Source organism: Micromys minutus, assembly GCF_963924665.1.
Source record: "Micromys minutus genome assembly, chromosome: 3".
Classification (NCBI taxonomy): domain Eukaryota; kingdom Metazoa; phylum Chordata; class Mammalia; order Rodentia; family Muridae; genus Micromys; species Micromys minutus.
Genome location: NC_137972.1, coordinates 19,279,028 through 19,292,755, shown reverse-complemented (window position 1 = coordinate 19,292,755; position 13,728 = coordinate 19,279,028). Strand labels below are relative to the sequence as shown.

At 46.2% G+C, this 13,728-nt stretch overlaps 1 protein-coding gene across 1 annotated transcript in view; it reads left to right on the top strand.

Annotated features, from left to right (window-relative positions):
* The window catches only part of CRACR2A (calcium release activated channel regulator 2A), a gene marked incomplete at both ends in the record, with an annotated part of 60,821 nt that overhangs the window by 35,376 nt on the left and 11,717 nt on the right, over positions 1-13,728 (top strand). The window contains 3 exons of the mRNA XM_080914531.1: positions 1,414-1,520; positions 4,589-4,919; positions 8,565-8,697. Of these exons, the coding sequence (XP_080770657.1) occupies positions 1,414-1,520; positions 4,589-4,919; positions 8,565-8,697 (571 nt within the window). The remainder of the gene's footprint in view (positions 1-1,413; positions 1,521-4,588; positions 4,920-8,564; positions 8,698-13,728) is intronic.

The window sequence follows — 13,728 nt, the reverse complement described above, 5'->3', positions numbered from 1 at the left end:
GGGACATGGAAGACATTCAAGAACTCTGCATGGCCTTCTTCATCTCCTCCTTTAGAAGGAAGACACTATAGGGCAGCTCCATGGGACTTTCTAGTTCTAAGATTATCATGCTGTGAATTTGCATGTCCTCGAAGAAGAGCATTAGTCACCTTCACCATGGCTCCAACTCCCTCATGAGGAAGTGGAGTTCCTGTTCTCTTTCTCCCAGGTTGTAAGGATTTTTTTGAGGAAAGATATATATATATATATATATATATATATATATATATATACATCAAAACAGACAAATAAAAGAGAAGGTGGTGTGTGCTGCAGCCTTGCCTGGGCAGAGAGTTGTCCTGCCCTCCCCAACTTATGCCCCCATCTCAGGGGTCCTTGTTACACCACTGTATCTTTGGCATCACTAATCAGCAACAGGCATCTCAGCCGCCTGTCTGTGTGTACCGTCAGAACAAGACCAAACCTGCACATGCTTGTTTGATAATGATAATGACTCTAATTGTTTTAGAAGAAATACTGATTTCAAACAAACAAACAAACACACTTCCAACCAAACGCCACACTTCACCTCACTTGCCTTCACCTACCAAACTCATTGTGCTTTGAGGAAAAAAAACATGGTGGAGGAAAGAACAGCAGCAGAGCACCAAAGAGAGGGGGATAGGGCCTATTGATGCAGAAGAAAAATTCAAGATTAGCCTCTAATCCTTAAAGCCATGCCTCTGAGGTTCTGGAGGTTCAACATTCCCCCTACCTCATTATGGGTCCTCCGGAAGCATGGAACGGTTGATTCAAGCAGCACTCTTCCTGTGATCTGGTTCCCAGTGTCTCCTGAAAGAGCTCTGTCCAAGAGTCTTGGCAGACGGGGTTCTGAGCCCTGCTCTCCTCCGGTTCTGACTCACAGATATTTGAGCAGTTCATCCACATCCAGCCTGCTTCTGCAGGGGATTGCAGAGGTTTGGGGTTGGTGAGGGAGTGGTGGACAGCCCCTCTGGCTGGTCCCTTGCTTAATACCTCATGGGCTTTGTTGGGAAAGGGAGAGTGGAGCCACAAGGAAGGGTGTGACTTAAAATGCTGGGAGTGTACAACCCTATGAATATTTTCCCAGGTAGTGCCTATCTTTGATTCTTCTTCTGATCGCTTGCAAATGATCAGTTCCTGTGAAAGACAGCACAAAAACCCCTAGGCTCTTCCCTCTGTATTCCCTCTTCTGAGGGGATTTCTGGAAAGGAGATGGAGGAATCCTAATTGGGAGGAGGGTGTGGAAAAACCGGAGAGTGGGTGACCGATCAGGAAAACCCAGCCTGCTTCCCTCATGTAGAGTCCCGTATACAGCCAGCCTCCCCTGACTTTTGCTCAAGCATCAGGACGGATCCACAGGAGTGGCTCTCAGGGCACTTGGTGTTTCTGCAGAAAGATAAAGCGGCCAAGGCAAACACAGCTGCTTCCAAGGCCAGCAGGAAGCAGAGGTCTGGCTCTGTGATTGGCAAATATGTGGACGGCAGGGGAATTCTCAGGAGGTAAGTCATCACCCTCCACCTCCCCCCACCTTCCTTCTTTCCATCATCTTACCACCTTGGCAGCTGCCTCTGCACCCACACTGACTGCCCCTTTGAGGTGTGGCCCTACTAGGGAGGCCTGAGATCACTCTCGCTCACTTGACTTAATTCTCGGAGGGCATGGCCCTCTCTCTTGTGCCATCCAAGTTGGAGGTAGACCATGCAGAGAAAACCTATAAGGCAGACACTGTCTCTGAGGCTACCCTGCTCTACTGTGGACCTGCAGAGAGGGGCTTAAGCGTACTTCTGACTGAGTCAGAAGGAGGGGTAGGAAGAGGAAGGAAGATGAGGAGGATGAGGAAGAGCAGATGATCAGGGAGGGAGGACAGTGCTCCGTTTCTTGGATCCACTTGGCTTTTCTGGAATATAATTATACTGACTGTGAGCTGAATTAAAATGTCATATAGAATCACCATTAGCTGAAACCCCTTTGGAGACAAAATTAGAGCTCATGATTGACAGATTGTTCCCATGATTCATTTTTAACTAACTTGAAGACAACATGCTCCGTTGTTGCCGGGGGTGGGGGGGGGGTGGGGGTGGGGTGGGAATTGAGTTTGAGCATGGGAAGTGCTGGCGTGCTGCTCTATCAGACTAACAAGTCACACGTCCCTCTGTCTACATGATGGACACAGAGAGGTCAACCTCAGGCATGGAGGTTGAGGGAGGAGATGTGTGAGCCCACTCACTGAGATGTACAAACATGAACTGAAAATATGTGCAAAGTAAAAATGGCTCCGGGATGTAAATGGGGCTGATCAGGGAAGCCCCTGGGTCAGACCATCATTAATTAAAGCTCAGTAGCTCAATAATGAGGCACAATCTGGAAGCCAAAGTTCTACCCTAGTGTTTGTTAGCCTGTTGGTTTCCCAGAAATGAATGCATTTCTAGGTTGATTGATTCGACAGTCGTTTATGGATCTATCTACTCTGCACCTGACATTCTTTCAGGTTTTGTGACTTTCCCACCATGCCTGTCCACCAGCAAATGCTCATTTAATAGATAAGTATTGAATGACCACTGTTTGTGAGGTACAGTGCCACACACTGGAGCAGAGGCTTGCAAAATAGACCCTTCTCTCCTTCATGAGCTCCCAGCCAAACAGTGGAAATAGAAAATAATCCACTAAGCATCAAAGTGTGAGCTCTGAATTCCAATATCGATTTTGGCAAAAGCAGCTACGCTCTCTACGGCTGGCAGGAAATGTTTGGTGGCAAAACAAAAAATGAGCTTAGACATGCTAAGCTGAAGCCATTACGGAGTGTCAACAGCACTTGAGATGTTCCCAAATAAAACAATTTTTTCCAAGAAGCATTTCATTTTAGGGCACACTTAAACGGTTATTTCTTTTTCTAGTTGGAAAAACCTTTGAGAAAATATGCAGTGTGTGTGTGTGTGTGTGTGTACATGTTCATGTTACATATAAAAGCATCTAAAAATGGACAGGGATACTGTGTTCTGAAACCGATAGTCAGGTAATGGGCTTGGTAGCATACATAGGAAGGGTGAGAGAAAGAAGCCGGTTAGGCTTTTATTTAACCTGTTTCCTAAGTAAAGGGAAAGGTGCTTGAATTGATATAAAGCTTCTCTCTATCCAAACTAATTCACCGCTGTTGAAAATAAACACTGTCTTAGTTTGTCCTTTGGAATCACAGCTGGCTTCGATGGTGATAGGTTCACTTGGGTGAACCCTATTACTGCACACACCTTCCTATCATTGGTTTTAGGAATAACACATACTAGAAGCCAGGGCAAGCCTAATGGTGCTTCTTTTATGTGCACTGTTCTGTGCCCCTTGACTGGACTGCTTTTCCTTTTGATCTTGTCATCTTGCTGGCTTATCTGCGTTTCTTTCAATGTGCACGTGAGTATGTGTACTCATGCATATGTTTGTGTGTGCGTGCCTGCATGTGTGTGTGTGTGTGTGTGTGTGTGTGTATGTGTGTGTGCGTGCATGTGTGTTCATAAGATAATGCCTGTCTCATTTGAAATGCTCTCAGCTTGAACTGTTCACTAAGATAGGGAAGGAACCTGGTGTTCTGGAGATCTGTGCAGAGGATGCTCTCCAAACCCTTGGAAAATTCAGCCTGTGCTTCTCCCTATGTCTCAACTGCCCAGTTCCTTCCACCTTCTACTGGCCTCTTTGGTCATAGCATCCAAATGCTTCCAGAAGCAACTATGTACTAAAGTCTTTTAAGCCACCTGCTCTTCCCTCTGTTTCGGGAGCATAGAGAGGGAGAGGAAGGGCCATGGCGTAGGGACAGGGGATGGATGTGCTTTCTGTCCCAAGTCCCTTTATAACGATCTGTCTCTGAGCCAAAGGACATCTGTCATAGATGGGAAGAGGGCCCCTACAGCAAACTGTACCCCAACACTGCTGAGGAGTGCTGTGTGAACAGGTACTGTGTGAGTGTGCACTGGGTGGGTGTGTCGTGCATGAGAATGTCCTCTCTGTGTGTGCTGTTTCTTATGAATTGTCCCATACATGAATAGGCTAGGCAGATGGATCATACTTTATAGGGAGGGAAGTGAGGTGTGAGGAATTGATGTCCATAGGATACTCAGTAAATGAGGGCATGTGTAGGAGCAGAGCCAGAGCACTTGAGGGTCCACCCAGAGTCCTGTATCTCTAACCCTGTGTGGTCCTTTCTTCACTGCCTCCTCCTTCACTGAATAATCTAGTTCATAAGAATATATTTGTGATCTAGCTCATAAGAATATATCCATGCTGTTTGTTGCTTTGGTCCTCCTCTAAGTCCGGAGAACAGGGCCTTTATTTTAAGTTGGTACCTGGTAACGACCCTCCTCAGCATCTCCATCACTGGCAGTGGTGGTGACAGTGGCGGCCACAGCAGCAGGCAGCCCTTATTAGGCTGTCAAAAAGCATGAGCTCAATGACGGGTCTGTTGTCTCCTCTTCTTCCCTGGGGCTTTCTCCAGTGTTGCCCGAAGGCGAGTATCCTTCCATTTCCATATTGATATCGCTCCACTTCCTCCCACCCATCTTCCTCCCCACCCCCATCCTGATAGCCAGGCAGAGGAGGAAGAAGAGGTGTTTGGCACCCTGAGGAGAAGAAGCTCTGTGGGCCTGAGTGCATATCTCCAGGCAGAGGAGCTGGGAACCGGGGAGCCGGGGAATGGGGTTGCACATCGCCAGGCACTCCGAAGAATCATCTCCATTGAGGAAGATCCCCTGCCTCAGCTCCTGGAAGGAGGCTTTGAGAAGCCACTGAGCAGATGCCCAGAAGAGGAGGAGGTCTCTGACCAAGGAACAGAAGGGCAAGGCATGGCAGCCCCAGTCTTGGATCTCATCCCTACCTCTCCCCGAGGTCAGCCTGTCGGAAAAGAGACCCTCTACAAGGTAAAGCCTAGGTCACTGCTGAGATCTGCTCCTTGACTTTGAGCCCAGAAGGCCAGCTACAGTTGGCTTGGAGATTCACCATGTTCTGTGTCCCATAAAGTCACCTTTCCTTTTTTATGCCTTTTAGGCTGAGTATCATGGAGACTCATGACGGTCTATAAATCCTCCTTGTTAATTCCTGTGCCCCCCATATTACACACCATGTCTTCTAACGTGGAGCGTTTATTGAACACCTAGTGGATACAGTATCAGCTAAGATCCATTACAAGTGGTCATTTGGTACAACTCTGTTCAGAGTGCCTGCCATCGTCTTCCTCCTGATCTCAGGCAGTCCCCAGTGTCCTGTGACCTCTTCCCTCCAGGATGTTTATGCATATACTCCTCTCCTTGATCAGATTATCCTCTGACTTTTATAATGAGAGCAATTCAAAGGTCATGACACTTTATTCCTATTACCAAACGCTCCCCTGAAGGATGACACCTCTTTGTCTTATAGTAACTATGTTCCTCTGCTGGTTGGTGACTTGAACTTTGAATTAGACCATTCAGCCCCTGGCCTCTGCCCTGGTCTTACAAAACAGCTCTAGAAAGTCCATAGCAATAGGCCAGGGACCTCTCCCTTGGGCATCTCCTTTCCAAATCCCTTCAAGACTTTCAGTGAGCATGGGTGGCTCAATATCAAAGTCATTACAGGTTGTCACCCAGTATCATAGCATGTGACCAAGAGTCAGGCTTAGAGAAGGAGGCTATTGAGCCAGAGAGGTGGCTCAATGGTTAAGAACACTGGCTGCTCTTCCAGAGGACTTGGGTTCAATTCCTAGCCCCTACATGGTAACTCACAACTGTCTGACTGGCCTCTGCAGAGAAGGAGGTTATGGCTCCTGTGTGCTGAGGCATGTCTTCTTCATTGTGGGCCTGACAGAAATGTCTTTTTCTACTACCAGGAAAAGTGGGAGCCCCAAAGGGAGAAGCAGGGTTCTTAGCCTGCCTCTCCGCTGGGTTCTTAGCATAAGAGTGCTTAGCACACACCTCTGAAGCTATGCATTCTGTAATTACTTTTCTCTTACAGAGCATCCCATTGCCCCCCCCCCCGTGTTTCCTCACATGACTGTGCTGCCATTTTGATGCAACATCAGAGAGAATAAAGAAGATTATTTGTGTAGAAGACCTCCATGAGGCAGTGAGGCATAGACAGTATACCCTTCTGGAGAGTATCTGGTAGTAAGAATCATATGTCATGACCACTGAACCTACACTTCTATTTCCAGTGAAATGTGAAGGCTGTAAGTGCTGTTTAGAATAGGAGAGCGTTTTTAAAAGGCTGCCATAGGGACATTGTATTATAATAATTTAGTAGAATATTACATACCTGCTTTAAATTCTCTTCTAAGTACTGCATCTCTCCATGAAAGCCTGTTTAGTGGAGAAACTTGGTTCTGAAACTCAAGTACTGCTAATATCAGCTGGACTTCCTTATAGTTTTTGTTCAACTGGAGAAGTTAATTACCTCAAATCCACTTTTAAATCTACTTCAGAGAGCCCCTCCACCTCTGATCAGCAGTGTTGCACCGAGCTTGAAGGTGAGGTATGTGATTAGACAGAGCTCAGGGAAAAATGACTGCCTGTTCCTCACACCATCTCCTGCTAAATCTGTGTCCTAGAAAATGTCCAGTGGTCCAGGTCTCATGGTCCCAGGATGATGGCAGACCAGTTCTGCTTTATTCCCTGGGGCTCGAGGAACAGAGTAATGTGTAGTCGCCTCTGGAGGTTTTTCACCTTCCTGAGTGAAAAGGTATCTTTGTATAGATTCTCTGTTGCTATGGTAACAACAATGACCGAAACCAACTGAAGGGGAAAAAAGGTTTATTTTTATCTTACAAATTCCAGGTCATCTCACATTCCCTTCTATCACTGAAGGAAGTCAGGACAGGAACTCAAGACAGGAACCTGGGAGCAGGAACTGAAGCAGACACCATGAAAAGATGCTGCTTGCTGGCATTTTCTCCATGACTTGCCTAGTTTACTTTTTTTTTAATACAACCTAGAACCACCTATCCAGGGGTGGTACTGTCCACAGTGGACTAGGCCCTCCCATATCAATCTTTAATCATTAAGCATTAATCAAGAACTTGTCTATAGGCCAATCTGATGAAGGCAGTTCCTCAATGATTCCTTTCCCTCAGGTGACTCTGGCTTGTGTCAAGTTGAAAACTAATACAAGACGAGAAAAAGTCACCACTTGATAACAGAAGCTGAAGAGAGGACACAGGGCCATGTACAGAGACTATCAAGAGGTCCTCCATTCCACCTAGAAGTTATATGCCTATTGGTAACTTCTGGTGACACATGAACATTAGTAACTAGTCACTGTAGATAGGAACCTCTGTGAGAGTAGAGATATGACTCCATCCAGTGAAGCTGGGGGTACTTACCAGAACATGGTGAATAACTCAAAGAGCTATATTACATACTAGCCCACCCCAGCATGAGTGTCAGCTCCAGAACACTCTATTCCTAAGACTCCCTGTTCAGTTTGCAGGTATCTCCTCTAGACAGTGTCCCCCTCCTGACAATTTGTCTCTGTTTAGGTAACCTTTAGAAGAAGTCTTGTGAATCTTGGAGCTTTCAATGTTCTGAAGTTTCCCGAGTCTTATGCAATTCCTTCCTCCATCCTGGAGGTGATGTTTCAAGTCAAAGGAGTTACATAGTAGTGCACAACCCTATAAATGTCTTCTGTGTCTCTCTTCTTTCCCTGTGGCTCTAGTTTGCCTCTCTGTTGCTGTGATAAACCATGACCAGAAGCAACTTGGGAGAGAAAGGGTTTATTTCACAGTTCACAGCCATGAAGGGAAGTCAGGGAAAGAAGTCTAGGCAGGAACTAGAAAGCAGGAACTGAAGCAGAGGCCATGGGGGAATGCTGCTTCCTTGTGAGCATTCCATAGCTCACCCAACCTACTTTTTTATACCACTAAAACCCCCTGTCTAGGGATGGCACCATTCTCGGTGAACTTAGTCCTCCTAAAACAGTCCTTAATAAGAAAATTCCTACAGACATTTTCATGGAAATGTATTTTCAATTGAGGTTTCCTCTTCCCCTATGACCCTCTCTATGTCCAGTTGGCAAAAAAAGAAAAAAAAAAAAAAAAACCAAAACAAAAGACAAACAAGCAAAAACCAAACCAAACCAAAAAATAATAATAACAATTAAAAAAACAGCACACATCCTTTCTGCCCATATAGAGAATTCAAATTCTGCCTTCTCCCTAAGCTCCTCCTTTCTGGACCTCTGCCCCATTCTCATTCTTAACCTTAATGCTCTGTGAACACCACACTCCCAGTAACTGGTCACATGTCTGGCCCATCCACTCCATCAGCCAGGGTCTGCCTGCCTGTCCCAGAGTTCCATCAGGTTTGAGCGCATGTAAAAGGCTGTCATTTCTCCTAATAGTCTCTTGCTTGTACCAGATTGTTAGTGCCAGAAGGAGCTCTATGTTCTAAGACCATGTTAACTTTATTCTGGGCCAGAAGTGACCTTCCTGGTGCTGGTCCTCGGTGGACCCCTGCAGTGATAGTTAAAGGCAACCTAGCAGCAGCAGAGGCTAGTGGCTGTGGCCAACAGGTAACCAGACTGTCTTCCATCCACAGGAGGAAAAGGTTCCCTCTACCCCTGACCGGCTCTTTAAGATCGTGTTTGTGGGTGACTCTGCTGTAGGGAAGACATCCTTCCTGAGGAGGCTCTGTGAAGCCCGCTTCTCCCCAGGCATGGCAGCTACTGTGGGTGAGTTCTCTGCTCAGAGAGGGAATGGAGGGCTGATGGGAGGAACTGTGGCACTGGCTGCTCAGCAGAGGGCTAGGAGGAACAAGGAGGAAGCATCTCTCCTGCTACTGCTAAGCTGCAAAGCTCATGATGTATGAGGGAAGGGGGGTTGTGACGGGAGGGTAGAGTGATAGGTATTAGTGGGTCGAAATTGACAAAGATTGCGCGCGCACATGTGTGTGTGTGTGTGTGTGTGTGAGAGAGAGAGAGAGAGAGAGAGAGAGAGAGAGAGAGAGAGAGGAAGGGAGGAAGAGAGAGAGAGAGAGATGCAGACATAGGATAACACATATAAGAAAGTCAGCAAACAACCTGTGGGAGGTGGTTCTCTCCTTTCACGGTGTGGGTTTGGGGGTCAGACTCAGATCGTCTGGCAAGTCCCTTTACCACAGAGCCATCTCACCAGATCTCTGTTCCACTTTTAATCAGGGCCCTGAACCTTTGTGCTTCCCCAGATCTGATGGGACCTCCCCTAGAGCCATGCCCTACCACCCCACTTTCCTAAGGACCTACTCCTGCCTGCCTTGCCCTTAGGCCTGTAGACACAAGTGCAGACAGCACCCTGCAAGGCTTCTTTTACCCACTGACTTGTCTTGTATCCAGGCTCTGCTGGGAGTCATCGGGAATTAACTCTAGGAAAATACCGGTCTCAGCTGCCACGAGATGATCATGGCTGAGTGTGTTCCCACTTAGGGGTAATATTTTATTCAAAGAGCGGCTTCTAATTGTTCCACCCATATCTGCACATTGAAGGGCATGGTGGGTTCAAGGGCATGCGAACCTCTCGGCTTCTACCAAGCCAAGTCACTCAATAAAAGATAAGAGTGTGAATGTCTGCCGAGCTCCTTTAGATGAACTGTTGAGCCAATTGAACCTGTCAGTGCAGTATTACAATCTGAACATTGACCGTGACCACATATCTGCCATTGCAACCTGTCTTCACACTGTGATCAGCCTGATAGATTGAGAAACTTGAGGTCCAGAGAGATGAGGTCCCTATCCACATTCTCATGAAAAGTGCTGACACTAACCATGAGACATTGCCAAGCCTGTGACATGGTAGCCTAACATTGTTACATTGTATACATGTAACATGAGTGGTAGGTCCCACTTCTGCCTTTAGAAGTAGGCAGAGGTTGGGAGCAGAACAGGTTGGAGTGGCTCAATGAGAGATTGGAAATCTTAGATCCTCATCCTGACTCTGCTACTGACTAGCTCTATGATCTTAAGAGGATACAGTCCCACATGCTCTTTGATATGTGAAAAAGAAAGGATTTGATACTGGTCTCCCTTCCCCAGTGCTTCCAAGGCCTACTCTCTGATTAGACCATCTATACCATTGGTTTCTGACAAACTATTTCTTCGGGGCAAACGTCCCAAGCCCCAGGGTCTCTCCTTTCCCCCTCACCCCAGGCCTGAGATAGAATATTCCGAGGAAAAGAAAGACCGACCCCTTTGAGCTTCCCAGGAGGCCACCACACATCGTGGAAGGCAGCTACACTATAGGAAGAGGACTGTCGTAGTTCGTGTTTCTGTTGCTATGAAAGAGACATCATGATTACAGCAATTCTTACAGAGGAAAACATTTAATTGGGGTTATAGTTCAGAGGTTTAGTCTATTACTGTCATGGTGAGAAGCATGGAGGCACGCAGGCAGACATGGTGCTGGAGAAAGAGCTGAGACTTCTACATCTTAATGTGAAAGCAGCAGGAGAGACAGTGAGCCTTGAGCTTCTAAAACCTCAAAGCCCACCCCCAGGGTGACATACTTCCTCCAACAAGACCACTCCTACTCCAACAAGGTCATACCTCCTAATAATTTGTTCTCTATGGGCCAAGTATTCAAGCACATGAGTCTATGGGGGGGGGTGGCATTTCTATTCTAACCTCACAAGGACAAACTAAAGGTCCCAAATGAGGTTCTGTATCATGGATCCCAAGCACACGGGAGCTGGGTGAGTTCTAAACCCACTAATGTGCAGTGCACATGAGCAACTGTCACACCAGTCACCAAAGTAACTTCCTTTGGGGATTATGTGGTACCGAAGAGTCAGTTTCCCAAGACTATGGCGGCCCGACCCCCATCTAGAGCTCTGGCCAATCCCATGTCCAGAGCAATGGGTATGACTCCACTCAGCAACAAATACTGGATTCTTCTTCTGGACTCACCTCTGTGCCTTGGGGGGGGTGGCTTCCTGGTCTCCCACACTCCATGAGAACATAGTGTGTAGACCTCTCACTTGTATGGATTATTAGGTGCAACTCATGGGTCCTACCTACCCCACCTCAGGACCCAACCTGATCCTTCCAGAGAAGCTGTTTGGGCCTGTGGGGACCTGCAGACACCAAGTGACAACTTTTGTGAAACCTGGAGCTTTAAAGACCCTTGGGGATGTTCTGTTTGCATCTAGCTAGATAGAGAGGGACAGAGGCACACAGTCAGAGTAAGCATCTGAGACCAAACCTCCACAGCAGCCAGGACTCCCCCCACATTGCTCAGGCTCCATATTGCTGCATCCCCCACACCCCATTTTTGTTTCTATTTGTTAGTTTTTTAAAGTGGGTTTTTGTTAATATACAAAATTTATTGAATGACTTGTAGGCTGCAGTCCAACTCACCTAACAATGGGCAGCTACGAATGAGAGGTCCAAGAATCTAGTAGTTGCTCAGTCCCACGAGGCTGGGTGTTTCAGATGGTCTTCTGTATAAGATGGAATTCTGAAGAAATAGGTTTCAACAGATGTGCTGGCAAGTCAGGGCAGCCAGGTGAAGAAGAACGAACCATTCCTTTTTCCATTTCCTTACGGTGGCCTTCAACGGAAGGTATGGCCCAGATTAAAGGTTTGCCTCAAGGAATGGATTAAAGGCTTGTGTGTCTTCCAGCCTCAAGATATGGGTGTTTGTTAGTTTGTTGTTTTGGTTTTGTTTGTTTGTTTGCTTGCTTTTGGTTTGGTTTAGCTTTTCAAGACACGGTTTCTCTGTGTAGCCCTGGATGTCCCGGAACTCACCTTGTAGACCAGGCAGGCCTTGAGCTCAGAAATCTGCCTGCCTCTCAAGCGCTGGGATTAAAGGGTGTGAGTCACCATGCTTGGTTTATAACCTCCCTATTTTAATCACAGCCCAGAAACCCTGTTCTCTGAAGCACCCCAGGGTTCTTTTGCATCCTGTGCATGTATATGTCCTGCATGTCTCTTATCCTACCCTCCCTGAGTAGTGACAACTTGGCCCCTTCTCCATAAAGGCTGATGTCACCTCCCTGGGACCCTTCAGCTCAGCTCTAGCTCATACCTCTGCTGTAGCACTTGGCCATCATGACTAATTAGATCATGAGTTGAAGGATATCTCAAGGCCAACACTGAAGGTTCTAGCAGAACGCAGAGATTGTGAACCTCCAATTTGGTTCCTTCAAAACCCACCCTCTCAGCATTCAGGATGTCCAACTTTTGAGCAGAGGTCCATGTGTGCCCTGTGATAGTTGTGAGTGTAACCCAATACCAAAATCATAAACTTTCACAAAACATTGCCTGATTGTGTGTATGTGTGTGTGTGTGTGTGTGTGTGTGTCTGATTTGTGTGTATGTGTGCGTAATCCATTGCACATACCTCACTGTATTTAATGTATGGCCTGAGACAATTATTCATCTTCTAGTATGATTCAGAGAAGCCATAAGGTTAGACAATCCTAGAAGAACCTGTGTTGAGATTTTCAGCTCTGACAGCTGCTGGGAGTTCAGAGTGCATATGACTAACCTACCCTTGCCCCTCTGGGTAGTTCAGACCCAGAAAGGGTCACATTACTGGAGAGATGATTCTGAATAGTCTGACGATCATCAAGAGTCCTAGACCCTTCTCAAGGGTGAATACTGCCTTTTGTCTCACTCTCCCACTCCCTCTCTGCTCTTTCTACTACCTGCCAACCCCTCCCCTCCTCCCTCTGCTCCTCCCCCTTTTGTCCTCCCCTTCGCACTCCTCCTCCACACACCTCTGGGTTATCGGATAGGAATATTTTAATATTCTTCAGTACTTTTAACATGCTTCATTCCCCTATTCTGTTTAAATGTGTTAGAGACATCTTGAAGGTAGTTTCACCAAAAGAGAATGAGGGTACTGCTTTCCTGCCCTAACATTCAGATACTGAGTCAGGAAGCTTTGGGCAAAGGACCAAGGCTGATGACCTCTAACCTTTAACTCTTACTGCTCTGGGGGCTAGAGGCTGATGGCTTCTGGCAATTGACTCTCTTTTGCTCTACTGAGGCCAAAAGCTTGTGTATTCAAGGACCCTTGCTAAGAGCAGCAGGGGATTCAGAAAAGAAGCTTAGTTACTTGGGCTGTTTTACTCATTGACTCTGGGGACCACTAGCTGGCCAGGTGAGAGGCTCAGAGTTTGTTTACTCTTCATGAGCCAAAAAAAAAAAAAAAAAAAAAAAAAAAAAAAAAGAGAGAGAGAAGAGAGTCAGGACAGGGACAGAGACAGAAAGGCACTCACACAGACACAAACACACTAGATGAAGCAGAAAAAGGCGACATCGAGCCTTTATTTTATCTGTCATTTTTTTATAGCTTTTTAGACAAAACTCTTCCATATAAAAAATTACCCCATAGATAAAATCTTACACAGAAGGGAGTTACAGAAGAATGTAGATTCTAAGTTCAAAGCAGTGTTTCATCCCATAAGCTCATTATAAGTTTAAAGCAATGTTTTTATGTGGCCTAGCTTTATCATAGTGCACACCCGTGGCCTCATCTTCAGACCTGACCTAGAATGAATGCTCTTCTTGATCATTAATGTGTTCCAATCCTATTTTCTTTTCCTGGTGCAATTAGTCCACGACACATGAAGCTTTACAGAGCTCTGTTTGCGGCTTATATTCTAGAGGGTGGCTTGAGATCATGTGTATCAATTTAGTAGTTCTATAAAACTATTATCAGAAATTACAAAATCATCAATTTGTTTAAAGAGTAATTATTATATGAAAGTACATCTTCATATTGAT